General features: G+C 34.6%; 1 protein-coding gene across 11 annotated transcripts in view; it reads left to right on the top strand.

Annotated features, from left to right (window-relative positions):
* Anks1b (ankyrin repeat and sterile alpha motif domain containing 1B) overlaps nt 1–26,604 on the top strand; it is a 972,026-nt gene that overhangs the window by 326,361 nt on the left and 619,061 nt on the right. For all 11 annotated transcript variants that reach the window (XM_069990836.1, XM_069990828.1, XM_069990821.1 and 8 more), the window contains exon 11: nt 22,082–22,218. In XM_069990836.1, coding sequence (XP_069846937.1) covers nt 22,082–22,218 — 137 coding nt within the window. The remainder of the gene's footprint in view (nt 1–22,081; nt 22,219–26,604) is intronic.

Here is a 26,604-nt window from a genome sequence, read left to right as displayed (position 1 = left end):
GAAACAATGGCAAGAAAAACAATTTGAGTCCTTATCTTGGGGTTCATTTCGCCTAACATCAACTTGTCTGACTGTTTCTGCTTGTCTCAGACATACACTAGTTATTGCAAATAAGGGAAACCATGGGACCTATGTTTCTTTGGGCCTCCTGGCTTACTTCACTTAATATATTTTTTTCCAAGTCTTTTCATTTCCTAACAAATGGGGCAATGTCATTCTTTCTGATGGAGGCATAGAAATCCATTGTGTATATATACCACATTTTCTTGATCCAGTCATCTACTGAGGGGCATCTGGGTTGGTTCCATATCTTAGCTATGGTGAATAATGCAATGATAAACATAGTTGTGCTGATAGCTTCAGTATGGTCTTGCTTGTGATCGTTTGGGTAAATACCCAAAAGTGGGATTACTGGGTCATAGGGGAGCTCTATGTGGAGTCTTTTGAGGAACCTCCATACTGCTTTCCAAAGTGGTTGAACAAGTTTACACTCCCACCAACAATGCAGTAGGGTTCTCTTCTGAATGCTCAACCTCCCTAGCCATAAAAGAAATGCAAATCAAATCAACACTGAGATACTACCTCACCCCAGTTAGAATGGTTATAATCAAGAACTTTAATAACAATAGATGCTGGTGTGGGCAGAAGGCTAAAATTTTTTTAAAGTAGTCAAAGAGGAATAAAGGAGGGGGTAACAATGCTTCACAAGAAATGTACTCATTACCTTACTCATGTAACTGTAAGCCTCAGTACAGTATCCTTACAAAAAAATAATTTTTTTTAAAAGAAAGAAGGACCAAACCAAAGAAAATACAATGCTAAAGTATAAAAGCCATAATTTTCTTCCACATATAACAACATATATCTTAGCCTTGAGTTATTAAAAGCCAAAACAACTAAAGTGGAAGAATAGTTGCCTATGAAGTATGAGACCCCTGAGTTGAAACTTCAATACTGACTTCCCAATAATATAATGTTTAAGTTTCAACTCCTAGAATGACATGATAGTTCCTTTACAAGTTATATTTTTATTTTTGTATAAAGATCCCCTTTATTTCTATTAACAACTTTATCTCTAAAATCTGACTTTACCCATATTAATATATTCATATATTTTTCTTTTGTTTTTTTTTACTTCTTTTGTATTTCTCTTCTTTTAGTGATGCATAAAGCATAAAACTTGTACCTTTCATCAGAGTAACATATGGTGCTTTAATTTATATATAAAATATGTCATGTGTCAGGCAAATACAGGTGAAATATATTCCACTTTTCCAACTTCCGTTAGTTCTCAATAGTGAAAATTTATAATCTTTTCTTCAAACTTGTTTTATTTTGTATTATCTTTAAGTAGTTGTACAAAGGAGTTGCCATTTAACAAAACAGTCTATGAATACAATGCATTTTGATCAATGTTACCCCCCGCCCTTTTTGTGTGTGTCAGTCATAGGGCTTCAACTCTGGTCCTGGGCATTGTCCCTGTGCAATTCAGCTCAAGGTGAATGCTCTACCGCTTGAGCCACAGTGCCACTTTCAGTTTTCTAGTGGTTTATTGTAGATAAGAGTCTCACAGACTTTCTTGCCCTGGCTGGCTTTGAACGTGATCCTCAGATCTCAGCTTCCTGAGTAGCGAGTATTACAGGCGTGAGCCACCAGTGATAGTCTCCTCATCACTCCCAACCCATCCCTTTCCTCACTTTTCTTAATTTTGTAGGATATACATTCAGTTCTTGACTATATTTTCCCCTGCTTCTCTTCTTTATTTATCTACCTTTCTCCCCTTGATTCCAACCCCACCCTTTTCAAAGTACTTATTTCTTGGTGTTAATTTTGTTGAACTTTGAATTAGCCTTTCTAACGAATTATACTATTGAGTTGTCCTTTGAATTTACCATATTTCAGCTAATGCATCTATATATACCTTCATCTCTCTGATCTTGACTTGTTTCACTTAATGTAATTTTTTTCCAGGTCTTTTCCTTTCTTTACAAAATACTACAATATCATTCTTTATAATGGATGAGTGGAATTTCACTTTAAACACACACACATATGTGTGTGCGTGTGTGTGTCATTTTTTTTTATTCTTTCATTCTTCATACCTTGGCTATGGTGAATATTCTGCAATGAATATGGTTGTGCTGGTGGCTTTACTGTACCTTAGATTTTAATCTTTCTTTTTAATTAAATAATGTTTACTATAGTCACCCACTTTGGGATAGTAGAATTTCTGACCTATTTCTAACTGTAAATTAGGATCCATTGGTCAACCTCTCCTACCCTCTGTTCCTGGCCTCTATAGTCCCCAACCTCTAACTATCTAATATCACCTTTTATCAATCTAGCTTTTTTTATATCCAATATATGAATGAGAATATGCAGTATGTTTTTCTGTTTTACATAGCATAATGCCTTCCAGTTTTATGAATGCTATTGTAAATGACAGATTTTCATTCCACTCTGTGGCTGAATAGCATTCCATTATGGATGTGCAAATTTTCTTTATCCACTCTTCAGTTGATGTACAGTTAGATTGTTTCTGTTTCTTGGATATTTTGACTAATGTAATAAAAAAAAAAAGGAATTGCTGGTGTCTTTTGATAAGCTGATTTAATTTCCTTTGTCTATATATTTAATAGTGAGGTTAAATGGGAGCTCTGTTTTAATTTTTTTGAGGAACTTCCATAGTGTACTCCATAATTGTAATGCTAATGCCAGAGCTCTATAAAAATTAAGGATTCAGGGGCTGGGAAGGTGGTTCAGTGGGAGAGTGCTTGCCTCACATGCATGACGCCCTGGGTTTGATTCCTCAGCACCACATAAACAGAAAAAGCCAGAAGTGGTGCTGTGGCTCAAGTGGTTGAGCGCTCGCCTTGAGCTGAAGAGCTGAGGGACAGTGCCCAGGCTGGGAGTTCAAGCCCCAGGACTGACAAAAAAAATAATAATAAGGATTCAACTATTATACAATAAAAGAAGATGGGATTTGGAAGTTATGACTACTTGCTTCTGACATTCTATAAATTAGAATACTATAATTTTAATTCTCTGCTTTCAATCCTTTCTCAGAAATAGATGAATGCTCTTTCTTCCTTCTTAATTTTATTGAATAAATTTCAGAATTGTAGTGGAATTTCCATTGTGCATAATTCATCTGTTTTGAGTCTTTTTGTAGAATCTTTATTTTTAACCACTTAACCATTATTAGAGATCTTATATGATAAATGGTTGCATCTGCAGACATAGTTTTAGTATTCATTGTTATTTTTTCCTTTATATCTAACCTATCATGAGGTCCCTATTTTGTCTACTGTTCTTTTCCAAATGTTTTTCAAATGATAATGCAGTATCTTCCATTTATCTGTGCTACACATGAAAAGTTTATTGCCAGTGACTTTGTCCCCTAGAAATAATGTTTTATTTACATCTTGAAGCTTGTGAGGCAATCAGATTATTATCAGTATATTACCATATATTCATTAATCTTTTAAAAATTAATCCTGCCTGAGTTTTCAACATACAACTAAGGATCCTATTCACTGATGGGATTTTTAATTGCACATTTTAAGAATTACCATTTTTCAGATATTACTTTTTTCCTGGAGTTTCTATTATTTGTATAATAGGTTTGTTGGAGCTCTCTTTATAGTTTGAGATAATTTTTTCATTTCCTATTATATGGCATTAATTTGGTTTTCAATAATAAATCATCCTTAACTTCAAATTATCTGAAATTTTTATTCATTCCCCTGTTTTCTATAGTTGTTTTTATATACTATATTTCTATATTTTTAATGCTTTGTGTTACTATTTGTGTTAAAATTTTTATCTGTCTCTACAGCTGCTCTAGTTTGCTTGAGGTTTATTCCTATAGTTTGCTTGAGGTTCTTTCTTTAGTTAGTGGAGACCCTCTTAGGTGCTTTTTGTTTTGTTAGTAGGTACTTTTTGCCATCTGCTTCTTGTGGCTCTCTCTAATTTAGTTGCTTCAGTGCCTTAAAGAATGGTAGTCTGTAAAATAATGCCCACCCTGACTGAGGGCAGGGTGCTCCCTACCTGCCAAGACTCCAGGAGAAAACTAATCTTAACTTGTCAGCATTACAGGAAAGACGATTTTAGCAAGACTTTATTCTTGGAATCATAGGGACAAAGCCTATACTTCCCCTAATGTCAACAGGACCAATGGCTATCACTTTCTGTGCCATTCTGAGCCTTGTCTGGATGTATTCCTTCATTGGTTCTAAGATTTTGACCTATCATGAAGGGAAGATAGGATTGTAACAATTTTCTTGTTCTTATTTCCAAGCATAATTTTTCTGATAGCTCCAAGACCTGCGTGGATTGGGACAGGCAGATAGGTTGTAGTAAAAAGAAATTACAATGGCTTTTTTCATCTTTCCAGAACCATTCCCATAATTTTAGAAACTCGAAAGGAGTACATTTCAAAATAACTCAAAGACTGAAAGAAAATCACAATAGATATTAATCTGTATTTTAAAAGGCTCATACTATAAATATATCCTAGTAAGAACTAATACAAATAAATACCATGAAGAAAAAAATGTAAGGATATAACTAAGAACTCAGAAGATATTTTAACTATAAAAATCATATGATGATACATGAATGATTTTATTCAAATAATGTATAAGTAAAATCTAGAATTTCCTAGAAGATTTACCAATTATAACCAAATATATATATAACTAATAGAATTGATAACACAAACAAAACGTCAAGATGGTTTGGATAGAATAGGATGATATAGGTTAGGATAGGTTAGGATAGGATAGTTACCAAACCTTAATGAATAGATAATACCAAGGCTATCTGGATTGTTTAAGAGAATTCACAAACAATAATCTACCCAACCTTGTAGTCGTATATCTTGGATGTAAAACTAGACAAAAAGAGACAATGATAATATGTATGGGCTAATATCCAGTGCAAAAACAGATGCACACATCCTAAACAAAATATTACTTATTACTACATTGACTCTAAAAATTTATCTAAATAGCTTAAAATAAATAAGTAGGATTTATCTCATTATTTCAAGGATAGTTCAGTCACCAGAAACATCTTTCAAATTTTTTTTTAAAATTAACAAATTAAAGGAAATAATCCATCTATTGATCTTACAGGAGGAATTTCTTCCTTTTTTGGGGGGGGGGGTCCAGTCATGGGGCCTGAACTCTGGGCCTGAGCACTGTCCCTCAGCTCCTCAGCTCAAGGCTAGCGCTCTACCACTTGAGCCACAGTGCCACTTCTGGCTTTTTTCTTTTTGCTTATGTGGTGCTGAGGAATTGAACCCAGGGCCTCATGCAAGCAAGGCAAGCACTCTACCACTGAGCTACCTTCCCAGCCCCGGGAAGAATTTCTGAAACAAGATACAGAGCATGCAATGGTAAGCAAAAAATTTGTAAAAATAACTGCATCAAAATTAAAACTCATGTTTAGCATACATTGCTACAAAGTATGCTTTTAAAACCACAGGTTCAGATAGATGTTTGTAATGCATACAGATAATACATTAATGCTAACAAATAAGAGGCTTGTTTTTTATAAAGACAAAACTAACCAATTAAATAAATGGCAGAGGCAATTAACTGAAGATGAATTTTGTATAATCAATAGCAATTGGTTAACACAGGAGATGGAGAAAATTAAATTACAACTATAGTGAGGTACAAGTTTATATCCATCCATGACAAATACACAAAAGTTCTGGAAATATTAATTATTGTAAAGGATATATGAGGGCAGCCACTGTTACAGGAATGTAAAATTGTAGTCCATATTAGAAAATCACTCAGTATTTCAATTATCTTTAAATAGCTGTAAAAAGGAGTTGCCATTTAACAAAGCAGTTTTATAAGTATGATACATCTTGATTAATGTCACCCCTTTCAATATCCTCATCCATCCGTCCTCACCCGACACTTCTCTCACTTTTCTTAATTTTGTAGGATAAAAATTGAATTGTTGACTGCATTCTCCCCTTCTTCTCCTCTTCATTAATCTACTCTGTCCCATTGATCCTATCCCACCTCTTTCAAGTACCTGTTTCCTGGTGTTTGTTGAACTTGGACTTTGCCTTTCTTTCTTTTTCTTTTTTCTTTTTTTCTTTTTCCCAGTAGTGGGGCCTGAACTCTGGGCCTGGGCGCTGTCCCTCAGCTCTTCAGCTCAAGGCTAGAGCTCTACTTGAGCCACAGCGCCACCTCTGGCTTTTTCTGCTTATGTGGTGCTGAGGAATTGAACCCAGGGCCTATGCATGTGGGGCAAGCACTCTACCACTGAGCCACCTTCCCAACCTGGACTTTGCCTTTCTAATTCACCATATATTATTATTTTTTTTTACAATTGACTCATACTATGTAGAGTAATTCTACTTCTACCACTATGTATAGCTCTTTAAAACAAAACTGAGACAGATTGATTGTAACATTCCTTGTAAGAATGAAAAATCTATAGTAAATATAATTATGAAGTGTGACTCTTGCCCTCATGATTATTCACATTACTTGAAGGACATATCAAAGGGAATATATGTTCATATGATAATACAGTTAGGCTTATTTAAGGTCATATTTGTGCCAAAATATCAGATAATTGAAATAAAGATGAGTTCCTGGCTAATATACATTTTGTTCAAAACTCTTTATATAGTAGATCGTTTTCACCTAGTTTTTCTAGAATTTACTGACATTTTTAAGTAAAATCCAAATACCAGTTCTGTAAAATATTTGGCACATTTTTAATTGATATGACAAATACAGAACTGTGTTATATATGTACTTGTACACACACCCTTATTAGTAAATAATTTATATGTTGCAATGGGTGTGTAAAAAAAGTAGGGAAATTGGGAAATTAGTGATTTTCCTAAGTAAGAATTTTGCTTGCTAATGAAGAATCAAAAAGGCTCCTTCACAAAAGGTCAAATTTTGCCATGAAATTGAAATTCCTTATGATTTAAGAGTAAAATCAGACCCATCACAAAATAAATCATGACTTGATCTATTTCCCCTTTTCTCTGCCATAGTAAGAAAGGAAATAGTCCTAACTCGCTTTGAAGCTGACTTTATGCAATTATGCTTCCTGAGAGCAGTCACTGTGAAATGAACAAGAATTTGTAGATTATGTGATACTCAATACTTATTATCCCCATGAATGATTTTGCATACCATAATGAAAATAAGGCTATAAGTAGTTTGTACCTTTGGATTATGAGAACTTACTTCCAATCTTGGAAATTATCTCACTATTCTGTCTTTTCAAAAAATTTCCACAAATAAAGTTTTCAAATAAAATTGGTAGAATATAAATACAATAGGTATTAATAAATCCACTTAAAGAGGAATGACTCAGTTGGTAGAGCTCTAGCCAATGAGTAAAAGAGTCAGGTCCTGGCCTTGGACCAAAAAAATCAGAAGAGAAACTTTATTAAATTTTCAATATTTGAAATTTTTATCAATACTTTGTAAATACAGATATTAAGTAAACAATAAACAACATATTATTTAAAACACAGTAGGGTTTTCCCCCTAAAATACTCCTACTAAAATGAATCCAACTGTACTGTGTGCTGGTGATGTGGAGACATTAGACACTGTGTGTTGATAGATCTGAGTTTGGTAAAACTGGACACTGACAAAAGCTATGTACATATGACCACCTAAGATGATGCTAAGCGAAATGAACCCCAAGATAGGGACACAAAAGTTTTTTTTTTCTTTGTCGCTGTTGTTTTTAGTGTACTAGGTGATTTTTTTGTTTTCTTTTGTATGTTTTTCCCCCGTGAAAACCCTGTTTTCACTGTTTTTGAGTCCAGTGCTCTGCATCTTATATATACATTTTTCTAATTTGGGGAGGAGAAGGGAAATAACAAAATGCTGAAACAAGGATACAGGTTGACACATTGTAACAAGTAAATGTACAAGACACTGTTGAAAACAAACTGTACAACTTGGGGGGTGGGAGGAAGGAGGAGTTGGGGAGGTGGAGAAGGTAGGGATGGTAGGGGAAAAACAAAGGAAGAGGTAACAATGCTCGATCGGAAATGTACTCATTACCTTACTAATGTAACTGTAACCTCTCTGTAAAGTATCTTTACAATAATATATATATATATATATATATATATATATAAATTAAAAAATGGGGACACTGAGCAGATTGCAGTAAGTTTAATAGCGGCACAGAATGCTGAGGTCCAATCAGAAGGCTCCTTATTTAAATCTTCATCCCTTACCACAGTCTTTTGTCCCTCCAACCTCACACTAAACAGGCTAAGGTACTCCTCCATGAAGGGATGATTCTGTGTGTGTTGGGTGGGTGTGGGAGGGAGGTCGTGGAGCTTGAACTCTGGGCCTGGGTGCTGTCCCTCATCTCTTCAGCTCAAGGCTGGTGCTCTACCACTTGAGCTACAGTGCTACTTCTGACGAGATGATTCTTGATCTAATGCAAATTAAGCCAAGAAGGATAATAAAGACCAAAAATAAAAGTATGTTGAGAAAATATGGAGAATAGAAAGACCAAGGGAGAGGAAAAAGCCTTATAAAAATGGAGGCATGGCAGGGTTGGGAGATCAGGAGGTAGAAAAAAAGAAGGTAATAAAGAATAAGTTAAAATGTATACAGGAGTATTTATCTCTGGCTGTACTGCAGAAGTAATAGAAAATTTGTAAGGTCTACCTAATACCCATGATTACCTGCCAACATTTATTACTTGACTTTTCCCACATTTTTGGCCTTTGTCTTTTCTTAATAGAATCTTCTACATGACTATGTCTTTTGGGAGAGGTTGTCCCTATCCTCATGTCTTAGTGTGTTCATGTGGGATCACAAACTACCATAAATTAAATTGTTTATGAGCAACAGAAATTTATTCTTACAGTTCTGAAGGCAAAAATTTCTTAATCTTAATCCAAAATTCTGGCACTGTCAGATTTGGTTTCTGGTGAGGGTCTGCTTCCTCACAAATGGTTTTCTCACTGTATCCTTATATTATGGAAGAAATCACATGATCTCTCTGGAGTTGCCTGTATTATCCTTCATGGGAGTGTGTGTGGGGGTCTACTCTCATCACCTCCTTACTTCTCAAAAAGGCCTCACTGCCTAATGCTACTACCTTAATAGTTAAGATTTCAACATAAATTTGGAGAGGCCACAGCATTCAGACCATAGGACTCCTCCTATCAGGGAGTAGGTAGTTTATTTGTCTAAACCAATTCCTAATAGTGATTGGGTTGGATAATAACACTTGATAGAAATTCAACTAATAAGGATTTAAAAGTAGGCAAAGAAGAGACAGCTCTCTGCTCCATCCTAATACTATCATGTGTATGATATGATGTGATGTGATATAGTATGATACAATATGATATTTCATCCAACAGTGATGAAGCATCACAAAGAGGAGGGCAGAGCTAGTAAACCGAACAAAAAAAGACCCCAGAGCTCTAACCAGTGATACTTGGAGCCACTCTGACTCTAGACTCTTTGTTATGGGCTATTCATTGTCTTCATTGCTTAAAGGGGAAATTTGTGTTAATTGCAGCTCAATTACCTGATCAAAATGAATGAAAAACAAATTTTAGCTTCTTAATAAGAATTAGGATGTAAGATAGAATAATAGGAAAATAAGGTAGAGATATTAAGTGAAGCTTATATGACTAATACAAACTGGGATCATGTATTCATATGCTTCTATTTGTATCAGAACATGATGTAAGTATGGTATACACTGAGAAATATATATGGTTTTTCTATCTTCTCAGACAAATTCCTTCAAGAATCCCCAATAAAATGGCAGTAGGGTATGGAGACCTTAGGAAGGAATCAGGTGGTTTATATAATTGTATATTATGATGTTTGAATATTTGAATATTGAACTATGAATTAACTAATTTAATTAAATGCAAAAGTCAAAGGAATGTATAAAATTCATATACACATATAAAAGGTTGAACAAAAATTAAATCAAGAGATGTATACTTTTTTATACTTTTGTGAAATGCTTGTTGATAAATTCTGGTCTGATTTTTCTATTGAAATTCTTTTCTCCCAGCACATGAATTTTCTGTGAGAGCACACAAATTGTTACTTTATTTTGTAGGACTTACTTTTACTGTCTTAGTGATTAGTACTTAGTTGTTAAAAAAATTGCAAAAGTACCATTGAGAATAACTGGATTAGATTCAATCCAGCATGGATTTGACATGAAGCCAACCTTAAAGGACTGCCATATAAGCAGTTTATTAAGAAGGTATCTGGAATCAATGTTTGTTGAAGAGAAGTAGGATAGAAGAGAGGTTAGGATGTGATTCAGTCTCAAAATAGCCATCCATAAACTCCCCAGGGAAATCTGAAACTAGGATGACACTGCAAAGTCATTGCAAGTTGGTGAAAGACAGTACCTCTGTACGCCTGTGTTGTCTAGACATTGAAAGCTGGTTGCTTTTGGAAGGCGTCATGATCTCAGGGCACTCAGTTCTCTTCAGTTGAGGCAATCCCAAAAGAAAGCTGACAGCTGAAGACAGTCAGTTAGCAACACTTTGAACATTGAAGGGAAAAAAAAAATCTTTCAGATCTGCAGTTCAATCTGGCTAGTGCATTATAGTGTCAACTACAAATAGGAATAACATTTGCTTATTGTATATGGAAAATAACAAAAGCAAACGTAGTTACACTAGTTGATGAATGAGCCTGTGTGTCTAAGAATAAACAGGAAGAAGATAATAGGCTGGAAGAAATTAGACCTGCAAAAGGACTTGAGGTCTCAATGGAACACAACAGTAGGGGTAGTGTGGGGAGTAGTTGAGAGAGTAGAAATGCTTAAATATTATACTTATGGAATGAGTTCTTACAGATTAAATGTTTATTTAAATCGGTTGCTGTTTAAGGAGAAGTTCATAGTCTTAAACGTGGAAACCTGAATAGAGTTAAGGCAAAGATCACATGATAGCAGAACCTTCTTGGGTCTAGGTGACTGATTATCTCTGAAGAATGCGTCTGGCAGACACATACTAATGCTTTGAAGAATATATAAGGGAGTAAGTAGTTCATAATTGGTATCTGTGAGTCAACACAGAGTTCAACAGAATCTGATATTAGTTTCATTTTCCATGAGTGTAGAAAAACACTTGAATTGATTTCTGTGATATGGAAGAATGACCAATTCTTTTCCAGCTTCTTTAACACCTGTGTATAGGTTTTAATGACTCATTTTCTAATTTCCCTTAATGGGAGAGAGTGCCTATCTAGTAGGAGTTCTGGCCTAGAAGGCTAGTGCTAGAAGACAGCCTGGTCAGATTGGGTGTTTACATCATTTTAGAAAAAATAGAAGGCTACAGGAAAATGAGCACAAGGGACCAATGTGAGTAAAACCAGAGAAAATAATTTGTTGGCAAGTTTAACAGGGAAGTATGGGACCCCAAATGGAATTAAATAAAGCCAAAAGATCCTGCAGAGCAAAACTATGAGTTAATCAGTAAAGCACAAATGCATCAACACACCAAAAGAATTGCCCAAATATTTAACTTCTTTAATATATTTTTTATTTTCTTATCATTTAGTCCATGAGTCAGTTTTCAGAGGAAATTATCTATTGTGGCCTCCCTTACTCTTTCATTTTCTTTCCTGTGCCTTTCTCTAGAATTCTAGTTTGTTTTTGCTAATTAGCCACAAAATTTCTTATTCCTGACACTATCTTGGAAGGAACATATAGTGAAAATGGATTATCAGGAACTTCTTGAATTCTCCCCGAATCCTTAAGATTCTTCTAGGTATAGAATCTATATAGCATTCAAGCCTTTATCCTACTAATACAGCATAATTCTAATGAATTTTAAACTCAGGTTACTTTCTCCCTGCCATAGTGGAAGAATAGGAAAATAAAACAGTAAGTGGACGAGTGGGCATATTTTCAACCAGTCTGCCCATTGGGCTACATTTCATGGACGATGTGAGATCTTATATTTTTTATAATAATATATCTCAGCTCCAGGGTTATTGGTCCAGTAGAAAAACTTCTCCGGTATAAGTAAGACCAAAAGTCTTTACAGATTAGAGTTCATCAAATACTAGTCAATTATCCTACCTTTTAGCACACAGATGTGGCTTCTTCCATGTAGAGAATTTTAAAGTGTTTATGGCCTTGTGGCCTGTTTTTATATATGACAGCAGCATTTGATCAAAGTCTGAAGGGAAACAGTGTTAGACATTCAATGTGACTGACCTTTTTTTTCTAAAAAAAAAATCCAACCTTTTACAGAGTGAATTTTGTTTCATTTTCATACATCCTTCTCTCTCTCTCTCTCTCTCTCTCTCTCTTTCTCTCTCTTTCTCTCTCCCCCCCTCTCTCTCTTTGGTCGGTCATGGGGCCTGACCTCTAGGCCTGGCCACTGTTCCTCAGCTCTTCATCTCAAGGCTAGCACTCTACTACGTGAGCCACAGAGCCATTTCCGGCTTTTCTACTTATATGGTTCTGAGGAATGGAACCCAGTGCCTTATGCATACAAGGCGAGCACTCTACCACTGAGCTACCTTCAAAGCCCTTTCTATCCGTTTTTTTATTTTAGTATCTAAACTTGGCAATATTATTTCCATTCACTTTTCTACACATACCCTGCGCTTTAGTCAGGCTGTATTATTTACCATTCCCAAAACCCATATAGTACTTTCATGCCTCAGTACCATTTCACATTCTTTTTTTCTTTACTTGGAAAGATTTTCCTCCTTGAATGCTGTATGGCACTTGTTCTTTTATGGTTACATTTTCTTATTTACTTCCTCTTCTTACTCATAACCTATCTCCTGGTCCCTTTATTCAGTTAGTGACTCCTTTATTGTTTGCATGTGCCTAATATTTAGTACTACATAATTTTGAAATTTTGTTTTATTTCTAATTTTTTTTTGTAAAGGTGATGTACAGAGGGGTTACAGTTACATAAGTCAGGTAATGTGTACCTTTCTATTTGAACAGTATCGCCTCTGCCTCATTTTCTCCCACTCCAATCATCCCCTCCTCCTGCCAGGTTGTATAGTACATTTCCAACATAATGTCTAATATTACTGCTGAATTGGTTCACCCTTTGTCCCACTGTTTCTGTGCTCCCCTTCCCCTCCCCAAATCAGATAACTTATATACTAGACAAAGGGTGCTTTATATTTGCTTTTCTACATTTTCCATTGCATAATCATGGATTCCAAACAAGCCTAACAATTTATTCATCATTGCATCCAAATAGAAACAACATTTAACATTACAATTATCTATTGTTGCCTAGCAAATTACTACAAAAATGGCTAAAAACAAGAAATGTTTATTCTTTCACTTTATCAGGAATCATGGAAGGACTTGGCTAAGTGTTCTTCACCAGGGTCTCATGAGAGTACAGTTAAGACCCTGACTGTAGTAATTTCCAGGCCTGATTCAGCTGAATGGTAAGCTGACTAATGTGAATGTTGACACCTTTTAGTTCCTATAAGTAGGAAAACACCTATTAGTAGGCTATTAACTGAGGGCCTCAGTTCTCCATGCCACAAGGGCCTTTCCATAAAATAATTCACAATATAGCTACTAGCTTTTCTCAGCACTAGAGCTCAAGAAGGAAGAGAAAGAACATAACCTCAGACAGAATCCTATATTTTTTATAACCATTTCTCATCATTTCTGTATTTGAAACAAATCAAACTTAGTTTTTTTTTTGGGGGGGGGGGTCCGGTCATGGGGCCTGAACTGTGGGCCTGGGCGCTGTCCCTCAGCTCTTCAGCTCAAGGCTAGTGCTCTACCACTTGAGCCACAGCGCCACTTCTGGCTTTTTTCTTTTTTTGCTTATGTGGTGCTGAGGAATCGAACCCAGGGCCTCATGCATGCAAGGCAAGCGCTCTACCACTGAGCCACCTTCCCAGCCCCTCAACCTTAGTTTTTAATTACACGGTGAGAAAAAATTTCACATGTAATAGGAATATGGAGATGGAAATAACATTCTAGGTTTCTCATAAGAGAGAAAATATTTCCATGAAAAATATTTAAGACAAGGATCCACACTCTATGAACTACAAGTAAATCTTGTCCACTTGTTTTTATAGTTAAAATTGTCATGGAATATAGCCACATTCATTTGCTTACATATGTCCCTGACTACTTTTGTAGCCTTTTGGATACTTTCTCAGAAATGTTGTGTAGTTATAACAAAGACTGCACAGCCTAAAATATTTACCATCTGGTTCTTTACATGAAAACTTTGTTAACCTCTGACTTAAGACCAATAAAATTATGCTTTATGAATTGCTAGACTATGAATTGAAATACTTATGGCTTGATGATTATTCAAGATTTTTCATAATAAGCCAGGTTTGGTTGCTCACACTTGTAACTCTAGCTACTCAATAACTAGAGATTCAGAAACTTGTAGTTCCAGGCCATTCTGGGCAAAAAGTTAATGAAAGCCCATCTCAACCAATGAAACAATTGAGCTCCTTATAACCTACTTTTCATCCTAAGTTATATAGGAAACGAAAATAGGAGGATCGCAGTCTAGGCCAGTAGAGGCATAGATGCAAAACTCTATTCAGAAAAATAACTAAAGCAAAAATGGCTAGAAGTGTGGATCAAGTGATAGAACACCAGCCTAATGAGAATGAAGTGCTGAATTCAAACTGCAATAATGTCAAAAATGTCACAATAGGGTTTGTAACTATATGTATGTATACAATTATGTACATATAATACAGTAGTAACACTAGCTAATTTTATTGAGCACTTACTATGAACTAATATCTCTCTCATGTGCACATGCACACATACTTCATTTACTCTTACAACACTATGAAAAATGAAGAAGTCTTCATCAATGAGGAAATTAAGGTTTTCAGGATTTCAGCTTGGTCTGTTTAATTTCAAACCAAAAATCTTTGTAGAGGGTTTTTAGTTCATTCATAAATGTTACATTTTAATCAAATCTCCTTTTTCCCAAATATATGACTCTTTCCCATCTCTCTATTTGTTGCTCATCTTATCTCCAGCACTTGGAATTCCCTTCCCACACCTATTTCTATATGTCTGTCAGAAACCTTTTTAAATAAGCATTTCACAATTGTGCTTTTTATGGTATACTGTTTTTAGTATGTGAGTGCAGGGTATAATGATCAAACAAAATTAACTGATGTGTCCATTGTCTCAAATATTTATCATTTCTTTATTTTGAAAATATTCAATTTTAGCTCTTTTGAAATAACTACTTTGTCAACTCTAGCTACTCTATCATACTATAAAATACCATAAGTTATTCTTCCTATCCAACTGTACCCTGTACCTCTCCCTTTACTTATCCTCTTGTAACCACTATTTTGCCCACTACTTCTAGAAATCAACTTTTTTATCTTCCGCAGGTATGTGGCTTCTTCTTAATTAAGACTTGTTTCATATTACCTTCCCTGAATCCCCAGTCAGAAGTAATCTCAGCTTTATTTGTCACTTACATAGTAGTTACATACTTACATCATGGTTATGTCTCTGGTACCCTTTAACTGTTCAATCCATGCTAATGGGTGGTAATATAAATATGAGATTGTACCATTGTGCATTAATTATTTTACTTTTGTAGCATATCTTTCTTCCAAAAGCTTAATATGCTACTTTTTCCTAAATTTGCCACAGAAACTGACATAATACATAATCTAATGTGTATTAAGGATATCTAAATTCATTTCAAACTGAAACAGCAAGTTCATTTAGCAGTTTTCTCTAAGCAGTTTTTTTGTGCACTTTATTTTCTTTTATCACCAGTGTTTGGTAACTGCAGATTGACATGGACTGACATGGACATAGGCTACCATGTTGTAAAGTTCTCTGGGTAATTGGTTAAATAATGAAATAAAAAATGTTTTAGGAATAAGCAAACTTCTTAAGACTCTTACATATCTCCTAGCTCATCTAGAATATTTTTCATTTTTATTTTTTTCAAATGGAAAGATCATGGGGTTATAAAAGCCATACCACCATTCTCTGCATTATTAATGGTACATGGCTTCTGGTGAACTATATTTTGCTTTATCCATTTTATTTTTAAAAGATTGCATTGAGCTAAGATCTACTGAAGAGATAAAAACAAATATGAGTTTATGACAAAATATAACCTAGTCTGGAAGAGATCCTGAACAGTGTAAAGTAGTACATAAACTGTCAGTACAATAGTATAAAATCTTGGATATAAAAGATAAAGAAACAGACTTTTCTAAACAGTTTAACACGTGATTATCATGGTCTTGTACTATATATTAAGTTAATTTAAGTTATGGTGAGGAATTTTTGGACTAATAGTATATATGGACTTTAGCTTTTTTTTTTTTTTTTTTTTTTTAAAAAAAAAAAACCTTAATGGAAAAACTCCTGTAGTGATTACTCCTGTGCTGATTAATTTTATAATGTCAACTTACCTGGCCCATAGAGTACTCACCCTTTTGGCTAAACATTATTCTAGGTTTGTCTGTGAGTTTGTTTTTAGATGAAATTAACATTTGAATGGTAGACTGACTGAGCAAACCAATTTGTTCTCCCTGCTGTTGCTGACCTTCTCCAGTCAACTAAATAGCTAAGGCCCAAGGCCTTGAGTATGAGGAATCTCCTGCTCCTGCTTGTCTGCTTGGGGTGGAACATTGGTTGTTTATTTCTGCCTCTTGGCCTTGGGACTTGGCCTTTGAGACAAAACTTTCATGGTCAGCACTCCTTGTTCTCAGTGCTTTGGCTTCAGGCTACAATTACAAACTGGCTGTCCTGAGTTTCTAGTTGGTCAGCAACCTATCTTGAGACCTCTCAGCCATCAGAAAATTGTGTGAGTCAGTCAATTTTCCAGAGAACCCAAACTAATACAATTTCTCAAGGGATCATCACATATTTCTGGAATTGAGTTCCATGCTAATATCTAAAGATACTGGTCACAAATCTCACCAAAGTACTCTGGAGCATTTCCTTTCTTATCTTTTCTTTTTTTCTGGAGCATTTCTGTGGATAAGTTGCCTATAAAGCACGCATATTAATTTTGTGGCTTCCTTGCCAGGATGTCTTTCATCTTCCACATTTTGTTTAATTATGATGGTACTGTGTTTGACAGCAGAAAAGGAAATGTTTATTTTTTTAATTACTATATATCAGATAACACAGAACTGTTTTCTCATTTTATCTATACATATAGGTCATTAAAAATGGTTATTAAGCATGGTCATTTTTATAATTAAGAACACTAAAATACAGAAAGGTTAATAAAGTGTCTAGTCAAACACAGGGACACTTTTCAGACTTTACCATTAGGTATTTGAATATAAATTTTGATGAGTTTTAAATTAACATATCTTAAGAGAGATTAGTAATATATGTAAAATAATGTTATATATATATATATATATATATATATATATATATATATATATATATTGCTTTAACAGTTTGACAATAAGAAGCACAAATTTGGAAGTGGCACTGTGGCTCAAGAGGTAGAGTGCTTGCCTTGAGCTGAAGAGCCCAGGGACAGCGCCCAGGCCCAGAGTTCAAGCCCCATGTCCAACCAAAACAAAACCAAAACCAAAAACATAAAAAAAAAAAGAAGCACAAATTTGATGCTGAAACAATAGGACAGGGGTGTAAGAAGGAGAATAATGACAATAGAAACAAGCTTTTTAAATATTGGAATTATTAGATAGGATTTTAAAAATCTTTAGAAGTTGTTTCATCAAATTATACTCCAGTATCTGTTAATCATTCTTTCTACACTTTTACCCTTTCCTAGATATTACAACACAAAGAAATGATGTTTGAGATGATTCATGTGCTAAGTATACTGATTCTTACACATCATCTACATGTATTAAAATATTATACCATACTTCAAAAATATATTAAATTATTAATTTCCAACTAAAATTTAAGAATATATGTTTAAGCCGGACATAAAGTTACATACCTGTCATCAGAGCACCCAGAAGGAACATGAATTTGGGACTGCCTAGACTTTTTAGCAAGACCTTGTCTCAAAATATATAGAGAGACTCTGTTTATTTGTTTTTTAATTTTATTGTAAAGGTACAGAGGGGATTCATTACATAAACCAGGTAATGAATACATTTCTTTGGAAATAGTGTCACCCCATAAATTCCGTTTTAACACACATATTTGGAACACAACTACATTTGTCATTTTTAAATAACTAAAAGCTAAGCTAAAAAATGTTGTTAAGACCTGCTTTCACTGTATTTGATGTTGGTATAATTTGTGGAGGGGAAAGGCAAAACAAATCGTTTAACTAGGGATACAGGTGGACCCATTGCAACAATGAGATGTACAAGTGGTTATGTCAAAAAACGAACTTTACAACTTTGGTAGGGGGTGGGGGAGGATCGGGTGGGGGGAGGAGGGAGTATGGGAAGGGATGGGAAGGGGAAACAAAGAGGAGGCAATAATGCTTGATAAGAAATGTACTCATTATCTTGCCCATGTAATTGTAACTCCTCTGTATGGTATTCTCACAATTAAAAAAAATGTTGTTAATGACCAAAGAATACAAACTAGAATTCTTTTATTTTAATTTACAATTACATGAGCAAGGTAATAAGTGCATTTCTTATCAAGCATTGTTGCTCCTCCTTTGTTTCCCCTTAGTAAAGAAATAAATAACAGTTTTAGAATGAAAAGCATAATTAAAATTTAAAAGGGGTTTCATAGACTAGACACAGTGGAAGAAAGATAATATAGACTATAGGAAACAAGTAAAAGACTATTCTGAATGTAACATGGAGAGGTAAATAAAAAGTACAACAGAGAATAAATGATAAGCAGCATAAACTTTTTCTAATATTGTTTCATTGGAGTCCAACAGGAGAAATGAGAGAGATAGGGCAGAGACAATATTGGAAATAAGAAGGTAAAGAACGTATGCTCTTCCCAAGCCTTTCCTATTTCCACATGAAGATACTGTTTTACTAAAACTATAATTATTTTTGATAAACATACCTTTCATTAACATTATTTTAGGACACTTTTAGATTTATAGCAAAATTGAGTATACATACAGAATTCTAATATACTCATAGCATCACCTTCCACTGCCAATACCCCTCAGTAGAGTAGTACATTTGTTACAAATGAAAAAGGTTATATTAATACTTCATTTTTATCCAAAACCCATTGTTTACATAAGGTTTATTCTTGGTATTGTACATTCTTTGCGTTGGACAAATGTATAATGGTATTTATACACCCAAATAGTCTCCCTACCCTGAAAATCTTTTGTGCTTTACCACCTCATTCTCCCCTCCACACATTCCCTGACAAAAGATTCTTTTAAGGACATTTATCTTTTTAACATAATACCTGAAACTTATCTACCCCTCCACCTCCTACACACATAGGTGTTTTCATATATGGTTGAACGAATGAAAGAATGAAGGTAGTAATTGGAGAGAATTAGGACATCTTATTGTCTTACCAATTGGTGTTTGGTCTATTTTAATATTTATACTTTTCTATGCCACTCAGAAGATTATTCCATCTACTCTGACATACCAAGTCAATACATATTGTCTATTAAACATTTAAAAAATGTGCCCTAGGCACTTTAAGGTTTATTTTATGATTGATCTACTTAATTCAATGTGTCATACTTGAATTTTGTTTCATGATTCTTGGTGAGATTGAATTGTATTTTTATATGGCTGGCAATTCTATGGGAATTCATCCTCTTGATTTTTATGAGCAAGAGGTGCCTTCACAAAGTAATGCTGGTTTATAAAGAATTCATAGTTTTAGTCTCTTTTGCCTCTTTTTAGCTGCCTAAGACAGAAAATTATTGGGAACCAATTAAAAACATAATGGAGAAGTAAACTTTTTACAGATTTGAGTTTGCAACAGTTTTTTTCTAAAAAGCTATAGAGAATTACCAAATTATCATTAAAATAATATATAACATTTCTATGTGCTAGCAGAAGTTATTCATAGAACATTTACCATCCTTTTCCAAGTATTTAAACATTCCAAAACTGGTGTTACTTTGTTTTAATATAAATTTAAGAATAAAATGTTGCACATAATGTTCATTTTCAAAGTATCTTTGTTTTGTCTTTTTACAAAAAACTATTTTTGAATCTTTTTATTGTCTTTAAGTGGTTGTACAAAAGAGTTGCCATTCATCAAGGCAGCTTATAAATATAGTGCATCTTGATCAATGTTATTCCCTTCAACATTCTCACTCAATCTTCTGAACCCATCCCTTCTCTCTCTTTTAATTTTAGGTTATGTACTGAGTTGTTTTTTGCCATGTAACAAAACAGTTTATTTAAGTATACAATGCATCTTGATCTGTGTGATCCCTTCAACATCTTTACCCTCTCCCCTATGATTTACTCCAGCCTATTTGTAAAGACATGGAAAAGAGTTTGAAAAAACTGTATTAAGCCAAGTAAGCCAGACCCAGAGAAACACATTGTTTTCCTTATTTTTGTAGCTAAAATGTGCCTATAAATCTATAAGTAAACATATTGGGTTGTATACAAGTGATTACAAATGAATTAACTGAAGTATAATAGACTGTATGGAGAGCTCAAATAGTGTAATTCTCTAGAAAGACTAAGTCAAAGCCCAACAAAATAAGTACCAGGAAATGGATACTTGCAAGAGAGGAGAATGAGCCAATGGGATAGTGGTAGAAGAATGAAGGGGGAAGAATGCAGGCAAGAATTCATTGTATATACAAGAGAATTAAAACGATTTCTTACTCCCATAATCAAATACTAGGCGAGATTTGAAATTTTATTCATTTAATTTTGACCTTATATGATGATCTTCTTTTATTTTTGCAGCTATAAATGTCTGTTTCCCTTTTTTTTTTGAGTTCATTTCATAGACTATTACTTTACATGATCATCTGCACAAAGCTATTGAGCGTTTGTCAACTACTATGTATATCCTCCTTTGGTTTCAGTGTGTGAATGTCTAGAGGCCTACATAATTTATCATGTCCCATTGTGTATACATATTTTAATTATTCCGTATATTTACTTGTAGATTTATAGGCACATTCTAGTTACCAGAAATGAGGGAAACCATGTGGGATAGGCCTGAGGACCAATGAAACAGAATAGAAGACCCAGAAATAAGCCCACAAACATATAGCCACCTAATATTTGATAAGGGAGCTAGAAACACAGGTTGGAAGACAGTCTCTTCAACAAATGGTGCTGGCAAAATTGGCTGTCTTTGTGCAGAAAACTGAAGCTAGATACTCACATATCACCTTGCACCAGATTCAACTCTACATGAATCAAAGACCTCAATGTAAGGCCATATGCTGTGGAAATATTACAAGAAGGGATAGAGGAAACCCTAGGCCTTTGAGGCATGGGACGAAACTTTCTAAATAAAGATCTAGAATCACAACAAATCAAATCACAACAAGAAAGACTAGGTAAATGGGATTGTATCAAACTGAAGACCTTCATGGCAAAGGACATAGCTAGCAAGATGATATTCTTATCCAAAGTAGTAAGTTTGTCAGTTTGCACAAAAGACAGTTCTTTGTGAAGTTCCATTCATTAGGGATGCTCTTCTAAAATTTCTAAAATTTGAGGCATTTCTGGGAAAAGTTATTTGAAGGGGCTTGAAACTGGCCTTTTAGGAATCAGGGAGCTATGAAATTCCTACTTAGTAAAGACCAACACTCATTAGAAAAATTATGAATAAAACTTTGGTCCAATCATATTGTAAATTCATATTCCTTTTTACTAAATTAAATTTTGTTCATATCGTAGGTGTAGTCTGAAGAGCTATGATCGATGATCTTTCATTATGAACTAAATAATATTACTCTTTTTCTTTAGAACAACATCATTGGTTATAACATTTATCATCTTAAAAGAAAACAAAACATTGAATAAATATTATCTTTAAAATAGACCACTAAGCATGTTCTTCATTATGATCTAATTGGTACCAATTTTTCATTGAAGTCAATTTGTGAGCAGGAAGTAATTTCAAGTCTTAAAAAGGTAAACCGAGTGATTTAGTTCATGACAAGTTCTGTTTTCATTCACAGATAATGCCTCTGAGGTAGCAATTATTGCTCCAGGAACTAGTAACCATAGAAACAGTTCAACAGGTCCAACACCTGACTGCTCACCTCCATCCCCCGATACTGCCCTCAAGAATATTGTAAAAGTTATTCGACCACAGGTAAGTGCCAACAATGACATTGTCTGCATGGTAATGTATTGTTTTTAAATCAATGCAGATTCATCACTTAGTTTGCAATGTCCAGATTATTATATGTGATGCAATGTATTTTTTAAATTAACAAACTAAAAAAAGGCTGATTGCGTCCCATGAAGTTGACAATAGACACTGAAATAAGTATTAGCTGTTGGAAAAGTGATCTTGCATTTATAAGAAGAAACAAGAGAAGTTTAGAAAATGGCTATTTCATATTTTTCTCTCACAACATTATTGAGTTGTTAGTGTTCTGATGTTTCCTATCATTTTTTTCTTTATTCTTTTGGTCCAGCTGCATTATTGGCACTCATTTTTATTTATCATCCTGCACCTGTGTGTGTGTGTGTGTGTGTGTGTGTGTGTGTTTAAATACATTTTTCTTTAAGTGTTCTGTTCCTTATGGTTTCTAATAATATTCTCTGTTTGGTATTACACCTCTCATTGCTCCTTATTTTTTCCAGTGTTCCTCTCTAGTCTTTCTACCCTTTGTTCTTTTTTCCATTTCTGTCACTTGTCTGTATGGGTTTCTTTCTTCCCCCTTCCTTTCAGTTGGATTTCCCAGTAGGCGGTTTGCAGGCAAGCTTTAGAAATATCATTGGGACAAGCTGTTCTGTGATATTTCATTGAAAAATAGCACTTATAAAGCTGTTTGCATTACAATTTTGCCAACAGATGGACCCAGAACATGGAATTGGTGGTGTCTCAACCTAGCTCATTCTGAATGGGCTTTATCACATGTAAGAGAGAGAGAGATTAGGACCCTATCAATACCATTTACTCTACTGAGACATATAGTATGAATATATCGCTTCAGTCAATCTGTAGGTCAAATTTGTCTTTTAAGATTGTTTAAGTGAGCAATGAGTTGTCAAATATCTTACCTCCTCTAATATAACTAATTTGGGATTATTTTATTATAATCCTAGATTCATCAGTAAAATGGCATTTCAATTTCACATGTCCACTATAGCATGTAGAATACTTCATGCAAACTATTTCACTCACCTTCATCATTTCCAAAAGAATTTATAATCTAGTGTTGTAGGTAAGGTTGCTGCTCTAAGAGGCTGTTCTGCCCAACCGATTCTGAGTTTCTTGTCCTCTTTAGTTTAATAGCTATCTTTTCCAATTCTGTTCAGAAGTTGTATAGCTTGATACATCTTTATGAGTATAGAACTTATAAGTAAAAAGTTGTTTAGACACAGATAGCACTTTATAGTACCCTGTAATGAGGAAGAAGGTGTTTTCTAACATTCCCTTTCTTTTCAGAGAAATTTGATCTATTTGATTCAAGAAATACATCTTATCATAGGGTCAGATGTGGAATGTCACGTGTTGTCATTGGTTCGCATCCTATGAAGATATTGCTATTATTGTTACGAATTTATTATAGTTTCAGCATCTTAAAACTATTTGGGAAAGACAGTATCCTATATATGATAAGAAAATTCATCACAAATATTGATACAGTCAGTCAGTAATACTAAATGTACTTAATCATTCAATGAAGGAAAAGCAGATGTGTATGAGATATTATTCCATAAATCTTTCGCTGCATTATTTTGTTTTATCTCATTTCAGGTTAGTTTATTTTGGTAAACTTTAATTAAAGCCAGAAACTCCCCTTTTTACTCTATTCCTTGGTTCTCTCTGTTCCCTTTATCATTCTTGACATGCTTGATGGAACTTCACATTCATTGTAGACAGAAAGAAGTAGACTATTTCTGTGGACATATTATAATAATATTGGGGACAGGACACGTGGTTTTAGGAAATAATTTGGAGCCCAGAGGGTCTATACAGAGGTTTTATGAATAGATAGAATAAGAAACTCTCTGGTGTGTTCTGACAAGTATTAGGTGTGTTAATGATGAAAAGTATTGTAAGCTCCTGTCCCAAAGAAAGATATTGGTTAGCTTATAAACACTTATACAAGTATATATTTTCATAGCAAGTTCAATCTTCTAAATCTTGTAAAGTGTTTGCTAATCTTGCTGAATTTTGGGTAAGTGAAGTAAGTCAAGTCTCTTACCACAACATTAGAGGGCTTTTGCCCTGCACTTAACTAGGACTGATGCAGATAACCTTGAGTCACAGACACATGCTATGTTAGGTAGCCCTGCACGTGGCTCTGAGATGTGTGTGTGTGTGTGTGTGTGTGTGTGTGTGTATGTGTGTGTGTAACCTTATGTGGCTATCTTGGCCAAATGACACTTTTGTCAGAGAGATTATACACAGGTACCATTGTTGGACAGGATGTTACTTCTGGAGGATAGGGGGCCATAACCTGCCACAAGAGGGCAAAATACATAACTGATGGACAGAATGTGAGCCTGTGGAGAGTGTACTGTTGTGGTTGATGAGTTTATGTACAGGAAAGCTTATGAATAAAAAGCATGACCCTCCATCTTCACTCTGCCTAGCATCTTTCTATGTCCTGTCCAAATTAAAGGGGAATCAGAACCTGTAACATACTTGCTTTCTGTCTGGGACTGTGAAGAATATGAAGGTAGTTTCACTTGTGGGTATTCAAGTACTTTTATTCCCATTTAGTAATTAGCAACTAATAAAGTTGAACTTATGAGTTCACTTTTGAAACTGGTAATAATACCTGTAATCTCAGATATCTAAGAGGCAGAGATGGGAAGATCATAATTCAAGGACATGGGCATTTTGGAAAACAAATTATGAAAACTCTCCCTCAAATAACAAGCTTGAGTCCTAGCTGCTCTGGTAATAAAGGTAGGAGATTGTTGGTCTGAGGCCAGTGAACAGACAACCTGAAAATTAAAGCAGCAAGGGCTGAAGGTATGGCTGAAGTGGTTGAGCAGTTGTTTTCCTTTCAAGAGAAAGAAAAGAAAGAAAGGGAGAAAGGAAGGAAGGAAGGAAGGAAGGAAGGAAGGAAGGAAGGAAGGAAGGAAGGAAGGAAGGAAGGAAGGAAGGAAGGAAGGAAGGAAAGAACAGAAAGGAAAAAGAAAAAAGAAAAGCAGGAAGGGGGTAGGAATGAAAGAAAAGAAACGAGAGAAGGAAAAGAACAAGTGATGAGCCTCAGAAATAAAAGTATAAAAGCAAAATGTGTGGTTTTATATTTTCTGGGCATTAGCTGATGATTTTATCTTTTATTGTGGGAAGAATATCATTGAAGAGATGAAGCCTGAACTTGCATTTTACCCACTGAAAATAAATGTGGCTTAAGTAGCACAAGTTGGACTATTCTTTTATGTTCATATGTTCCTTTATCTAGCTTACTTTTTCTATACCTGTGAATGGAGAATAGCTCTCATACCCAAAGAATTAATTCTTGTTTTCAGTATGAGATGGTACTGGTTTTGCATTGCATATGTTTCTGATTAGTGTGTTAATTACTTAAGGCTACAGGCTTTCCAATGATTTGTCAGGTTTGTTTTTATCTGGAATATTTATTAACTGGCTAAGTCACAGCTGTTAGTTCTGAATCCCTGTTTGATCTTTTCACCTTTGTTTCATTGGGTTCTTTCATGTTTTTAAAATCCTCCGGACTGTGAAACATTTTATTTTTAATTAATAGGAACTAAAATATTTATATGCTCTCAGCTTCTCTTTGTTTCAATTATACTATACCTACAAGATTGATTTTCTCTATTTAGAAGAACCCACCAGCTGGGTTCCCTTACTTTTACTTGAAAATAAAATTATTTTTACATTTGAAAAAATACTTGAAGATATGTGGAAAAATTATCCTTGAAATAAATATTAGGTTGGTCTATTGTCATATGAATCCTCTTCTTTCTACTAAATAATTACATGTTACTTCACTTGGGTTTTTATTTTTAAGTCTGAACCCAGAGTTTTGGATTCCAGGCTCAAACTCAAGAAGTTCCACTTGTCAGGTCTGACCATTCACCCCTGTATGCTAAATAAAGAGACATGGGGAAGGCAGATTAATTATATGGCACCCACAAGAAGACAATACTTTGTCCTGGAGATACAAACATTGGCCTTAGATTAAATGGGGGTTGGAGGAAGGGTGTGCAGAGGTGATACAAGGTGGCTTAACAATCCACGGTCTCAGGATTGCGCAGATGGAGCCTTACTGTAGTTATTGACACCTGGCAGGTAGTCTGGCCATTGCTCCATTCCAAAATGGCTGTAAAGTAACTGGGAAGAGAATGACTCAGGACACAAATAGATAATGGAGAAGTCTGGAATGCCTAACTTTTATCCTGTTCCTAGTTAATTCATGGGCAAGGTAAGGAGTCAAAGTTTCTCTGCAAAATAAAGCAGTTTTTAGTACCTCTTTCAAATTGACATGTAAAACTGTACATATTTGCTATGGACAACAGGATGCTTTAAAAAATATATATGTATATC

The sequence above is a fragment of the Dipodomys merriami genome, unplaced genomic scaffold (assembly GCF_024711535.1).
Source record: "Dipodomys merriami isolate MVZ:Mamm:240054 unplaced genomic scaffold, mDipMer1.0.p SCAF_10, whole genome shotgun sequence".
Taxonomy (NCBI): Eukaryota; Metazoa; Chordata; class Mammalia; order Rodentia; family Heteromyidae; genus Dipodomys; species Dipodomys merriami.
Note: the sequence above shows the minus strand (reverse complement) of the source record. Positions and strands in the feature narration are given on the sequence as shown.